At 37.6% G+C, this 14,678-nt stretch overlaps 1 protein-coding gene across 1 annotated transcript; it reads left to right on the top strand.

Moving 5' to 3' along the window:
* The first annotated feature begins 18 nt into the window (after nucleotides 1-18).
* On the top strand, nucleotides 19-1,630 carry LOC122297585 (dof zinc finger protein DOF5.4-like). Its single transcript, XM_043107696.1, has one exon. It carries the CDS (start codon nucleotides 323-325, stop codon nucleotides 1,292-1,294), a length of 972 nt encoding a protein of 323 aa, XP_042963630.1. The 5' UTR covers nucleotides 19-322; the 3' UTR covers nucleotides 1,295-1,630.
* Nucleotides 1,631-14,678: the final 13,048 nt, after the last annotated feature.

The following is a 14,678-nucleotide window of genomic DNA, read 5'->3' as shown; positions in this document are numbered from 1 at the left end:
ATTAAGGGGCTGTACAGTAATTTTAATAGAAAAGCACGAAAATAGATGAGGAAGGAGTTGGAAGATATGCACAGAGGATATTTGTCAGAAGGAAGCTGTTGCTGTGCTTTCTCTCACACACACACATATAACTGCGAGAGAGAACTTTCCCAGTCACCGTCATCAAGTGCGCACAAAGCACTTTCCCGGGAAAAATAAAATAAAATCCTGCGAGAAAATTTGCAGGCTCCAGAGTTCTTCTTTTCAACCAGACTTTGGAATTTACGAACTGGGAAAAAAAAGATTTAAGGTTCTCTTGTGAGATTGAGGCGAGGTTACAGAAATGCAAGAAATCCATTCGATCGGAGGGGGAGGGCGACTGTTTGGAGGTGTCGGTGGAGTAGGACCCGATCGGAGGCTTCGGCCGCATCATCAACACCACAACCAACAGCAGCAGAACCATCACCAGGCGCTCAAGTGCCCCCGGTGCGACTCGCTCAACACCAAGTTCTGCTACTACAACAACTATAACCAGTCCCAGCCCCGCCACTTCTGCAAGAGCTGCCGTCGCTACTGGACCAAAGGTGGCGTCCTACGCAACGTCCCCGTCGGCGGCGGCTGCCGCAAGGCCAAGCGCTCCAAGCCCAAGCCTGCTTCTTCCGACACGTCAACTCCGCAGCCGCAGCGCCAGCGAGAGCGCAAGTCCAACTCTAATTCTAGCAGCGAGAGCTCCAGTCTCACCGCCACAAACACTAACGCGGCCACGGAGGCGGTTTCAACGGAGGTTCCTTCTTTAAACTCATATTCGAATCTCTTGAACGTCCCGGACTCCAAATTGTTCATCTCCAACCCTAGTTTCGAGACGGGGTTACTGGAACAAGGTTCCGACTGCGGAATATTCTCCGAGATAGGAAGCTTCACGAGCCTGATAACGGCGTCGAACGAGGCATTGCCGTTTGGATTCAATGGAGTTTCGGAGACGACGCCGTTCAGGTTGAATCACCAAAGCCATGATAGCCATCAACAGCAGCAGTGGCAGCAGGAGCAGCAGCAGCAGTGTAAGGCGATGATGCGAGGTACGGTTGGAAAGGAATCGGAGATACAGCAGGAGATCACCGGAGAGCTAGTGGATCAGACGGTCCAGTTCGATCTATCATCCTTGCAGGATAGATCGGGCGGTGGAGGATTCGGATCCTTGGATTGGCAAGTAAGTGGGGATCAAGATTTGTTCGATCTACCTAACACCGTTGATCAAGCATATTGGAGCCAGAGTCAATGGGCTGATCAAGACCACCCAAGTCTCTTTATCCCGTAAATCTCGTCTCTTTTTCTCTCTCTCACATTTAACTACATATTCAGATTAAAAAAAAATGAAACAAAATCGAAGAAAGACGAAGAAGCCTGAGAGAGTTGGAACGGGAATTATGCATATGATGACTGTTTTTACTATGTAAATTGTTGTTTGTTTTTTTGGAATTTTGTTTCTGGGTTCGTTGATTTTGATGGATCCAGAAGGTGTTTGATCATAGTTGATGTGATGCCTACTAATTTATCAAAGATATTAATGGCGAAGGTGTATAGGTGAATAGGATCGTGGCTTCTTTCGGTTTGCTGATTATTGATTAATCTCAGCTTGTGATCCACTTTGAAATCTCTTTCTTTCCCATTTATTTCTTGGATTATCTGAAATTTATTTATTCAGATGATCTACTTCACATTCACATTGCACCTGGATGAGTTATTAATATATATATATACAATATATATTTAAAATAAAAAAGTCCGAAAATATAAAAACATAAAAAAAAAAATGTCTAAATCTTAGATAAGATAAGCTTTAGATGGTCAAGAAATATTAATTTTATTTTATTGATAAATTGAGAAATAATGTATATCAGTAATGTATGTTTGATATGTGGATATGTATTTACTATTAAGCTCCTTAATTGCTTGTTAAATAATAATGATATACATTATTATATATATTTTTTAAAAGGGTTCCTTGTGTTGTACGGACAGTTGTGGTCTGTTTGTTAGTTGGGTTGGTGGGACCCACGAGCGTAGTGAGCAGTAGCATGCGCGATCATGAATCCACGTGGCGGACGATAGGGGATCATGCTTTCGTAAATGTGGGGGTGGGGTATGGGCCACGTGCGCTTACGCTATAGGGTGGTCAGTGTGAGAGGTCGGTTTGTCCTCAAGCTCGGGCTCTGGCTCACTCTGTTTTTTCCCATGCCAGTTGCTGACGAAGTGATCGTCGTGATGATGACGTGCACTAGGAGTGAGTGGGGTCCATATTAGGTGGACGTGGGTGGGTGGGTGGGGTGGGCCTACTGACATGTGGAGAATTGAACTGGTCTGCCTGCCCACATAACGTGTTAAGTGCGTGGGGTCTGGTCTAGTTGGATTAGATCCGTGCCAGCGTCCGCGCGGGGAGTGGGTTCTATAATACCGTACAGATGCAGGCTTCACACACGGTTCTATTTATTGCCTTTGTTTTCACGTAGTTTCTGAACACGTCACTGCGATACCAGTGGAAAATAATATATATCTATATAGAGAAATATTTTTTAGAGTCAGTAGATGCAGTCGGCGTGCAGTCGGCTGTAAAAAGAAATTAATACGAGACCTACATAAAAAAAAATTATTTTTATAACTTTTTATAATTCATGTAGGTCTCCTTGAATATAAAAAAATTTTTTTATAATTGTTTTTTATTTATTCCGTACAGTCGACTGCATCTGACGACTGTATGTAGCAAAGTCCATCTATATATATATATAAATATCATATTAGGATCTTATTATTATTATATTAAATAAAATGTGATATATTTATTATTATTAAATAATTATTTATTAAAAACTTTTTTGTTATTAAATAATAATAAATGTGTCACATTATATATAATGAGATGTAAGTGAGATAATGGTGTGATATATAATATTATTTTATAAATTTTAACTAATAATTAAAAAGTAATTTTTAATATATTCGAATAATTTTTTATTTTTTAAAAATATTTAAATATACTAAAAAAATATAAAAAAAAAAAGTTCCAAATTGAGCTGCTAATGAGGCAATAGCCTACTCTGTCACCTGAGTAGCATTATCTATCTATTCTGTTGCCTGAGTAGCATTGTCCATTTGACTGCTAGAGGTCATTGATCAATTTTTTTTATTTTATTATTTTACTTAGTAGTTAAAAAAATATTTTAAATGATATCGTGATTTTTTTTAAATATTCAAAAATATAAAAATTATATATATGAAAGAAGAGCCAAAAAAGAAAGAAAAGAAAAAAAAGAAAAAGAAATAGAAACATTTTGCCTGTGTTTGATGGCCACCTTCAGTGACCTTTATCTGTGGGTGTGGTAGGCTTCAAATATATATTATAAACCTATACTTGGGTTTGGAAGTAAGATGAGATTTTGAATCTCTTATTATTATTATAATTTTTTTTAAATTTTCACATAAAATATAATAAATAATTTAATTTTTTTAAATTTTAAAATAATAATAATAAAAAATAATATTTTATTCAATTTATAACTTTTATCTCAAATTTAAAATTCTCGTATTACCATCTAAACCTATCTTAATCTAGCATACTAATTGAAAAAAAGTGAGTAAATCTAGAATTTATAAAAAGCAAAATTCATTTTTAAATAGTAGATCCTACTTTTATTTTAAGTCAATGTGTGAGCTTTACATATTTTATAATTGTATCTAACAATAATTTTGAAAAATGATAATTTATAACGTCATAGAAATGGTAAATGATTTATACAATCATAGGTATACAAACTCCTATCCTCAATTTAGAAAAATGTCATTGAATATGAGAAGTTTACTCAAAACATGGATATTGGCATTGCTGGAGAAAGTTGAGAGCTTTGTTTAAGAATTCAGTCAAGAAATCAATTGTTGAATTTAGGATATGATAGAAGAGTATTCGACAAAAATTGACAGAAAAATGCTACAGTTATAAAAAGATTTTACAAAAATAAACTCATAACTTGATGTATTTTATGTAATATGTTACTCAACTCAAAACTTTTTTATATGTGGGATCCACAATATTTTTCAACTCAAAACTTTTTTAAACGAGAAATTTACAATCTCTTTTAACTTCTCATAATACATCTAAACTCATTTCAAGTAGGTCCTACAAAACTCATTCAACTTACTATTATAACTATTTATAAATAACTCAATTTATTTTAACTCAGTTCAACATCAAAATGACTTAAGGCTACGTTTGGATATTAAGATGATTTAAATTGTGAATAGTAATATTTTATAGGTCTAATTAGGATGTGTTTAATTTTTTTAAGGTTGAGATATATTTAATTTTTTAAGTTGAAATATATGAAGTAGGTTGAGATAAATTTAATCATTTTATGAAAAATTAAAAAAATAGTAAGTCTCATCAATTATTAGATTAAGATGAATTAAAATGAGTTGAATCAGTAAAAAGAGTTTAAGTCTCTGCTGTGCCAACTCAAAAAGAAAAGTAGGAATTCTTCTATTCGTATAATGGCAAACACAATGCCAGCAGAGCTAGAAATTTCTGGAGCCTGAAATTTTGGGTACCTGGATCTAAGCCAACTCATATGCGTTAGCAATGCTCCAAAATTTCCCACGCAACAACCTAACACATGAGCAGACTGCTATACCATGGCATCCACTCAATCTTTGCCTTCAATATGAAGTTTGGTAATGCTTGCCAGTGAAGTGAATGAAAGCCTATCTGAACAGGTATTGTAAATGATATGGTTGTCTGCTATCTAAAGATTCTGATTCCAGAATCTGCTGTGCGATTCTTTAGTACTTGACTCGACCCCTTTAAACCCACTCACCACGCATGTATTCCTTTAACATGTAGTATGTTACTGTTCATGATATCACACAGTTCTTTAGCCATTTCTCATGTATTGGAGCCTGGCTTGCAGCCTTATTGGACCGCCTGCATTGGTTTCTTGCCCCCTAGCAATGTTGCGAATGAGGTTAAGTCACTGGAAAAGGATTTTCTCAAGTTTTGAAGGGACTTAGGTAACAAGAGATAAACATGTGAAATATAACTAAAGATATTGAGTAATGCTATATACAGTCATGGAGTGTGTAAATACTGCATAATCGCTTTGAAAAAGAGTGGAGTCCATGATTAAAAAGTTAGTTTTTTTTTTCGTGTAGGTCTTGTATTAATTTACTTTTTTCAAAAAGACTGCGCGGTGCTTGCACAACCGCGACTGCAAGTAGTCTCTAAGGCATTTACTAATGTCTATGAATTTTTTAGATAACATTAAATAACCCAGGAACTTAGGCTTTTATGCTGAACTATATAAATCTTTGTGTCTTTCTATTTATTATATTTTATATGCTTTATTCATTATTTATTATATGGATAAATTTGCGAGAATCGTACAAATGCCAAAACCATTATCATGGACCATTCAATTGTATTATTGGGCTCCGACCTCACCAAAAAAATGTATCAAGGGTTTGGCACTATCTATGGAAACTAAAAATTCACTCTTAGAATAATAGGTCGCATGACACAACAAAATCAATTTCAATACAAAGGAGGCATTGCACTCAATGGAGCATTATTGTGGGAGAGGAGAAATAATGCCCAACCGATTCCTAACTCGTCCACTAGAGACTACTCCACATAGGAGCACTTCGCATAGGAGCCAAAGCCACTGTTAATAAATTTCGTTCACTACCCAAGAGCACCCTCGTGGGCACCAGTGAACGTTAGAGCAACCCTTTTTTTAAACACCCTAAACATAGCAAGTCAAAACCATTGGAAAAATGGTCCTTCATGTCCTCCATGCTCCTTCACGTCCTTCATTGGGGATGCAGCCTAGTCCACATTGTTCACCTTTGGCTAGGAAGCTCCCTACATCGCAACACCTCAAAGCTAGTCGTACCACAATTCCTATTTTAGATGACATAATCAAATAAGTTTCTTGTTTCTCTTTATCTTTTCATTCCTTGGGAATACCATGGAATCTCAATCCATCAATCGGAACACTTGTGAGATTACTCAATAAATCCTACTCGAGCAATGAGCTTGCCTGGGATAGAAACCTTTTGCATATCGACCATGCTAGAGCTCGAAAAATCCTAGGCAAGAAATACAGGTTGCATAGGACAAAAGCCTAGCAGGCATCGACCACGTTAGTGCTAAAAAAATCCCGGCCAAGCAATGTAGCCTGCTCAAGACAAAAAGCTTGGAGATAATTGAGTAAGTCGGGGTAGGAAAAGTCCTGAGCGAACAATGCAACTAGTGTGGGACAAAAGCTAGCTTGGCGGGCACTGACCATGTCGGTGCTTGGAAAATCCAAAGCATGCAATGCAACTTGCAAAGGACAAGCAGTTGGTGGGCACCGACCACGTCAACACTTAAGAAATCTCCAGTGAGCAATGCAGTGCACTCAGGAAAAATGCCTAGCAAGCATCGACCATGTTAGTGCTTAGACATCCTGGTCAATAGCACTCAAAACATCCCAAGTGAGCTCCGTTGCTAGCCAGGGAAATAAGCTTGGCAGGCACTTAACCTGCTAGCACTCGAAATGTCCCAGGCGAGCAATATACTTCAATTTACATGGGTCACGGGTCTTCTCGAGCCGTTGGGAGGCTCTTGTGAGTTTGGGGCAGGTCATTCGGGCTATATGAAATGTGGAGAATGCACCTGATGTTGGACTTGGGCTGGCCCTGTAGGCCTTAAGCCCTCGAAGGAAATACCCCAATAGTTACCCCACCAATTATTATTGGTTTAGATCAATGGGAATTTCTTTTGCCCATTTTTAGTATTGCCAATTATTCATTTTGTCTCCGAGTGAAGGTGTTAGAGGGTTGATGATTCCACGTGTCCCATTTTGACACTTCCCTTGTTGTTCCCAGTGTCGTAACTGACACTGTGCATGCTATCGCTCAGTCTTTTTCCATAATGATGACTATCAGGCATTCTTTCCTCTTCGTGACTACTTAGCCATGTAGGGTCTTTAACCCTTTCTTGTAGTGTGTTGAGAACTGATAACTTCTATCACACTCTTATTGCTCTCATCTACCTCCATTCTCCTTGCTCTTATTCCTTTTCGCTCCCCTTGTTTGGTTTGATTCTTACTGCCCAGGTGACTGCTCAAGAATTTGCCTTTGAACACTGCCCTGAGGCCAGTTCGTCAGAGTTGGGATATGCAGGCTGATCTTAACATTCCAAGGCCACTTCTGACTTTCTTTACTTGCTAGCCTTGACTTACTGCGTTCCGAATTTGGCGGTTCTTGATGTCCTGGGGCCTCGTGAGAGGGCCATGAGTACCGACGGCTTGGTAACACGGGTCGTCCTATTCCCCAGCATGTTTTCTTGTCGGCTGAAACTACCTTTCCCTCATCCAATTTTTCAAAATTTGGCATCGCTTGGGACTGGCTCCCGCTTAGCTTCATCCAAACGTTTGGTGATTCCTGATTTGCTGCTGCATTCTGTGGCATCAGGCTTTGCTAAAGTTTGACTTGGAGCATACTGACCTTACCTACCGTGAGTTCCTCTTGACCCACAACATGAAGGGGGACGTCGGGGAGATCAGTAGTTTTAGGGGAATGCACACCCTGGTAGTACTGGAACTAAGGTATCGTAAGGTACCGGACTGGACATGCAAGTTCTTCTTCTTATGTGACTATGGATGGGAGTTTCCGTTGGGGCAGATTGGCTGGCTGAGTTCCCGATTAAAGCTTGTTGGGAGGTCATGCCGAGTGACAGGGTTGTGCGTCCCATTGCCACACCATGCGAGCTGCTCCGTATCACCATCTTGCGGGACTGGGTAGCCCAGCACCCTATCTTGGTCCACTTGGAGGTTCTCCTAGCAGAGGATAGCCTTGACACTTTGCTTTTCCCGATTGGTCACGTTGTTCCTTCCGCTCTCGATATTGTCATTCGCTCGCTGTTGGATTCTTCAAGAAAACGAGCCATGGATTTCCCTCTTGAAGGTAAGGGGAAGAGAGCTAGTTAGGAGCTTGGTGCGGATGGTTTGTCTTTCCTGGAGAATGTGGCCATTAGCGCTGGACTGCCCGAGTCTGGGTGACCCTTCGCTCCTTCTTCTTCCTCTACGATGCCAACTTGGCGTTGAGGAGATAGGGAGTCCTTGAATCGGGGCTTGCCCACCGTGCCCCTTTCTCCTGTGTCCCTAGTTGGGGAGCCTAGCCCAGGGGATATTGGAGCCTTTCCAAGGGTGTGGGATGTCTCCTTGAGGGCTAACTTGGTCAATATGCACTTCTAGGACGCTCTTATGGATTGGGCGCCTCGTCAAACCCAAGTGGTGGAATAGCCCTAGAGCTTAATGTGGCGATGTCTCCTTCCTTGATGTCTAGAACTCGATCCCTGGCCGAGGCCTTTGAATTCGAGGAAGTCTCGTATAAATATCTGCATTGTCATTTCAATAAAAATTTTAATTTGGTGCTTTTTAAAAATTGGACTTTCCAATTTTTTTAAGTGATTAAAGAAAGTTTTATAAATTTACCAAACATACCACTATGTTTCTTTTAAAGAGCTTTTAAAAATACTTCTAAAACTTCTAAACTCAAATTCAAGTTTTCTCGTTTGGATACAGGAACGGTTTTATAAACTCATCTCATCATTATAATTTTTTCAAATTCTCACATAAAATATAATAAATAATTTAACTTTTTCAAATCTCAAAACAATAATAATGATAAAAAAAATTTATATATTCTAATAATATTTTATTCAACTTTTAACTTTCCTTTAAAATTATCTCATCTCATCTCATCTCACTATCTAAATACTTAGTGAGAGGAGCATGACCTTTAACCTTCAAATAGTTATCCCTTTAAACAACTCTAGGATTTTTTTTTTGGCTTTAAAATCCCATATGTGGAAGCAGAGGAGCATGACCTTTGTAAGATAATTGGCATGATGAGGGGCAATGTAACCTATCTTGTGGTCTACACAATGAGGAAAGATTTGTAGGCAGCGGATCGACCAATATTTGGTGCGGCCGAGCGGCATTGATTTTGATTGACAATTACTCACTCATCAAGAGTTTGGGACATGGTAGTGGTCCTTCGACATTGGAGAATGGAGATCATCGTCATGGCAGTTTTCCCTTTAATTTTTGGCGATTGTACACAACCACAACCTATCATCATAATCAAATTAAGCCTGTGGCTTTTGTACGAAATGTCAAAGACCTTAATTTATCCTTTTACAATATTTAATGATGTGGGTATAGGATTTTTGTACAATATGAACCCTATATAAGCATTATGTTGAGTTCTTTTTTGTACAATTAGCGTCAAGCCCATTAAAAGCCCATTTTCAGACATACAACTTGTGGGGGCTCTCTCTCTCTCTCTCTCTCTCTGTGTCTGTGAGAGGAAAGCTTTTTCAATCTTCTTAATATAATAGGAGGTTATGGAAGAATGTACAATTACCAAATATAATCGATTTTACTCCAAAGAACTCATTGACATTAGCTTTTATGCCAAACTACATAAATTTTAATTTGCATCTTTTTTTTCTATTTACAGCTTATACGTTTTATTTATTATTTATTTTAGGAATGAGCATTCAAGCACTGTATTAACATTCAAGTCATTATCGTGAAATATTCAACTGTATTGTTAGAATCCGATCCCGTTGGAAAAATCTATCAACAAAAGAGGTTCTCAATTGAAAAAACAAGTGACAAAAAACTGGGGACCAAATTGATGGAAAATGGAGTAGATGGTAAAATATTAGAATGAAAAAATGTTGAGATAATGTTAATAATCAATAAATGTATGGTTATGAAGAAATAGAACACAAAAAGGGCTTACTATTAGGCACCCTCCTTGTGACCACCCTAACCTTCACAAGGGCATGTGTCCGTGGAAATTTAGTCTAAGGACTGAAGTAGGTCTGGTGCCCAGATTGGTGGTCTATGGAAGGCGGCCAATACCTACCAAAAACAACCTTAAATCGGCCATGACTGTTGGAATGGGACGGAAGAGAAAGATGTTGGGCAAGCATTAGGTATGCAAATAGCTACTTCAGAAAGGCCTAGTACTAATCTTCTCATCACTTGGTACTTGTAATCTTCTCATCACTTGGTACTTGTACTTCTTTTGGGCTATGATGGAAATTAATCAACCTTCGAACTCGTTTAGATATTTATAATATTTTAAATATTTGTAAATACTAGTAAAATTATCTAACCTAAGATGTTCTATTAGATTTTAGAAAATGACAGAAAAAGAGTTGAATAAAAATATTATAAAATTAGCAAATTGTGTAAATATAATTTTTATTTTGAAATTTTAAAAAATTATATTATTTTTTAAATTTTTTTTGAAATTCATAAAAGTTGTAATGATTAAGTAATGATTCGATGAAAAAATTAAAGATTTGAAATTGATTTTTTTTTTTTTTTTTTTTATGTTTAAATGGAATTTGAGAATGAAATATTTGCAAACAACTCAGAATACTTGGTTACCCAAACTATCCCTTAACATATTATACATCTTGCTTACATGTTTTGCTATTCGTCCCTTGCAGGCGAGGAGTCAACCACCCTGTCTCCCTCACCCACATGGGGGGGGGGGGGTTTGTATTTTGGTACTTGGGCCCCGAACCTATCTCGCATGGGCAGGTGACCCCATCCTATGGTGAGTGGGTCGGTTGCCCCAAAATGATGTATTATAGTTCCATTTGATAATTCATAAGCTCATAGTCCTTTTCAAAGGCCCTTTTGTCCATTTTTAAAGTTCAAAGATAAAATACAACTTTTGAAATCTTGAATACATAAAAATAAAACTTATCTATATATATAAATAAACCTAAAACTAGTTTCAATCCCTAAATAAATTTAATAAAATTGCTAACTAATAAAGCTTATCTCTAAATATAGCCCCTATTTAACTGCCCTTTTGGATTTAACTTTTGGTCATTTTTGAAGTCCAAAATTAAAGGACGTTGTTACTATGCCGCCACTATCATGCCCACCTAACATTTATAGTTGGGGTGTGCCCCCAATACAAATTAAATTTTTTTGCCTTTTTCTCTTCAAAATTTTTTAAACATCTTTAGATATTAAAAAAAAAAATAATACACCAATACACCAATAGTTACTTCCTTAACCATTAATTAAAAAATAAAATATAAATAAAATACATAAGCAATCAAAAGGAGGGAGGCAAAACCATGGGGCATAATATCATTTTCCAAAAATAAAATACAAATTTTGGAAATCTTAAATATATAAAATTAAAGCTTATCTCTAAATATAAATAAACCTAAAACTAGTTTCAATCCCTAAATAAACTTAATAAAATTGCTAACTAATAATTCTAAAATGTTGCAAAGTATTCTAAAAGTATTACACATTAATTCATAACAATTACAAATTAATCTAAAAATATTACAAATAGTTTGAATAACTTAAGAATAGCAGTGTTACAATACATTTAAAGAAAAAAAAAAGACATAAAGGTAACAAAATAACAAACCCATTTGACAAACTTAGTCCCTCCAACTTCGAGTTTCAATAAAATCTCAAAGAAAAAATGATTGTAAGATAAAACATAACAAGCCATGATACTTCCTAAGCCCAGCCCAAGGGGAGAGGGGGAACTCATTAGGAGGGAAAAAAGAGAGGCAAGGATGGGACAAAGGGATGAGGTCAGGACAAAGTATCAGGAGGGAAAATGGGTAATGTGACATAAAGTAAAGGAAAGTGACATAAAACAAAGGGAGCAGGAGATAAAAGATATGGACACATACGATTTCAGGGACTTTTGACCAGGCTTCTTGGAGACTTCACATTCTTCAACCTCATCACAGAGATTCCAACAAAATGAGAAAAACCAGAGGATAGAACTCAGATCTCTATCATATAGTGAAGACAAGAGATCATGAGAGATCGTAAACAAGCATATTGTAGTGGATTTTCTCCTCCCTGAACCATCGCGAACGTAGACCAAGTGTCGAACCACATAAATCTTTGTATCTCCCTCTATTTATTATCTCTGCATTTAAATACTATTCAATGTCATGAACGTACACAAGAACACCATACAACCTCACCGGACCACTGCTGGGGGCTCCACACAACACCAATTGAAGCATCGGACAACCTCAACGAGGCTAGGAATGGATCTTTCTCTCATTTGGGACTACTTTTAGGCCTTAATAATGAGGATATGATGTCTCAAAAGGACAAAAACTTCAATTATGAAACAATAATAGCATAAGTACAAAATACAAAAAAATGAATTAACAGACCAATGGTGTATCAAACTATCAATATGCGACTGAAGTAGATTTAGATGGAGCCTCTTTTTTTAAGCTTGTCCCTACAACAATTGAAATCAAAATAAAGTTTACCAAATAAATATAAAAAAATCTATATAAGCAAGGAATGAATTAAGAGCAATTTATAGCTTCTAGTATGATCAACACTCTCCACCTCATAACTATCCGCAAAGTTCAATAGCAATGGACAAAGTACTGCTAGTTATCTCTCTAAGGATAGGATACTTGATTGCATTTACATTCCACGAACCTTTAATATCAAATTTCTCCAATTACCAATCTAAATATCAGGATGCTGCAGGCTATCTCTCGAATTGAGGCCCTAATCAAGTGTGGAGTTTCGAATAAGATCTTAAACTAAATTGGGGTCTGGAGTTGAGACTTGAGACCCAATCTAATTTAGAGTTTCAATTTCAAACTCCAATCAGGTGTGGGGTTCCAAATTGAAACTAAACTAAATTGGGATCTCAAATTGAGGCCCCAATCTAGTTGGGTTTCAATTAGAAACTTCAATTAAGTGTAGGGTTATAAATTGAAACCCTAATCAAGCATTATATTTAGATTGTAACCCCAAGCTAGATAGAAAACATAAATCTAAGTTTCAAATTATGGGTGAATATGAAATAGAGTTTCTGGTTTCATCCCCAAATCAGATTTTTGAAACCCTAACTTCATTCCATCATACAAAACCAATTTCACAAAATCGTAACACTAACTAATCCCATCCTCCATTCAAAACAATCACAACCTCCACCAAAATAATCAAAGCTCCATTGGGATACTCACTTGGTCGATCCAGTCGATTTTGTTTGGTTTAGACCGAAATCCTTACACCCTATTAGCAATGTGCATGCAATCAAGGGTAACACTCCACCCATCCGGGCGATGAAAGGCTGCCCTCACCACATTCATTAGCCTAGCCTAAGAAGCAGTTGATCAAATTTACCACACATTTACAAAGCCAAGTGTTAGCAACATGCATGCGATTGAGGTTAATACTTGAATCCATCTGGGTGACAAAAGGCGACCCATGAACATGCGGTTCATGGGTCTAGGGTTAGCCTAGCACTAAAGAGTGATCAAGCTAATCTCCTTCTTACTTACTAAACTGAATGTTAACAACACGCATGCGATCAAGGTTAATACTCGCACCTATCTGAGTGATGAAGGGATAACTATGCACATGCGGTCGGGATTAGCTTAGCCTAAAGAGCTATTGAGCTAATTTCCCGCGACCTCAGCAAGAGGTGTTAGCAACGCACATCAGTTCAAGGCTGACACTATTGCCATAATCGACACCGGTGGGTCACCTTTAGGAATGGGCCTTTGAGCTCCATAACCACCTTGAGCGGATTGCCTTCAGGAATGAGTTGATGGGCTCGACAATCACGTAAGATGGACATAGGGAGTCGACAACCTCCCTTACCATTTAAATGAGAGGTTACAACCAATGAACTTTAAACTTAATGCCAAAACAACAACACCTAAGGGAAATCGCCCCAAAAGGGCAAGAATCCACTAGCGCCAACAAAAGCGAGAGCAGAGATATGCCCATTCCACAATGATCACTAAATGGTCACAATCGACCATTAGTATGCTCGGTTATCATGTATACGTTTACACAACCAGCATCCTAAAGGCCCATCCAAAGTGGCCCTCACTGGGATTTACATGTCTCTTCGAGGTTTGCCGTTGGAGATCTTCATTGCATCACATAACAACAAAAACCCCAGTATTCACCTTTTTACAGCTTCCATAGACCATCTCTACTATGATTAACTTGAAGATACTTAAGGCCTCCTTGCTGGGCAAGTCAACCTTAAGAATGCCTCATTGCTGGGCAAGTCAATCTTAAGAATCGCAGACATCTGTTAGGTATGAAATAAAATAAGCCCAGTCTACTAAGAAAGGATCACCAAAACCAAAGAAGGAAGAAAAGAAAAGAAAAAGTAGAAAGTAGAGGAAGTTAAGTTAGACACATAAATGTGAAAGCGACATAAATTTGGTAGAAATCAACCACTCCAAAAAGGCCTAAGGAAAGGGGATCTTCTGGAGAAAGGAATGATCTTCGATTGACTTATTCTTCTCTCTGGAAGGAAAAAGGTTATTCTTCAAGTTTCATTATACTGAGGGATACATGAGACCACGAAGGATTGTAAAAATTGCTAAGCATAGTGAGTTTGCCCCCAAACACTAGTGGCTGAAGTGAAATTCCCAATGTACCCATGGTTATGCACGCTAATGCTGAACAAAACTATTAGCTCAAATTTGTAATCAATAGAAAATATTCGAAACATTAACACAATACTTTGGTTATGAAGGGAAACCATTTAAAGAATTCCTCAAAGGTAAAACCATACGGGGCAACCAAACCCAGGAAATCCAA

Source organism: Carya illinoinensis, chromosome 15 (genome assembly GCF_018687715.1).
Source record: "Carya illinoinensis cultivar Pawnee chromosome 15, C.illinoinensisPawnee_v1, whole genome shotgun sequence".
Classification (NCBI taxonomy): Eukaryota; Viridiplantae; Streptophyta; class Magnoliopsida; order Fagales; family Juglandaceae; genus Carya; species Carya illinoinensis.
Note: the sequence above shows the minus strand (reverse complement) of the source record. Positions and strands in the feature narration are given on the sequence as shown.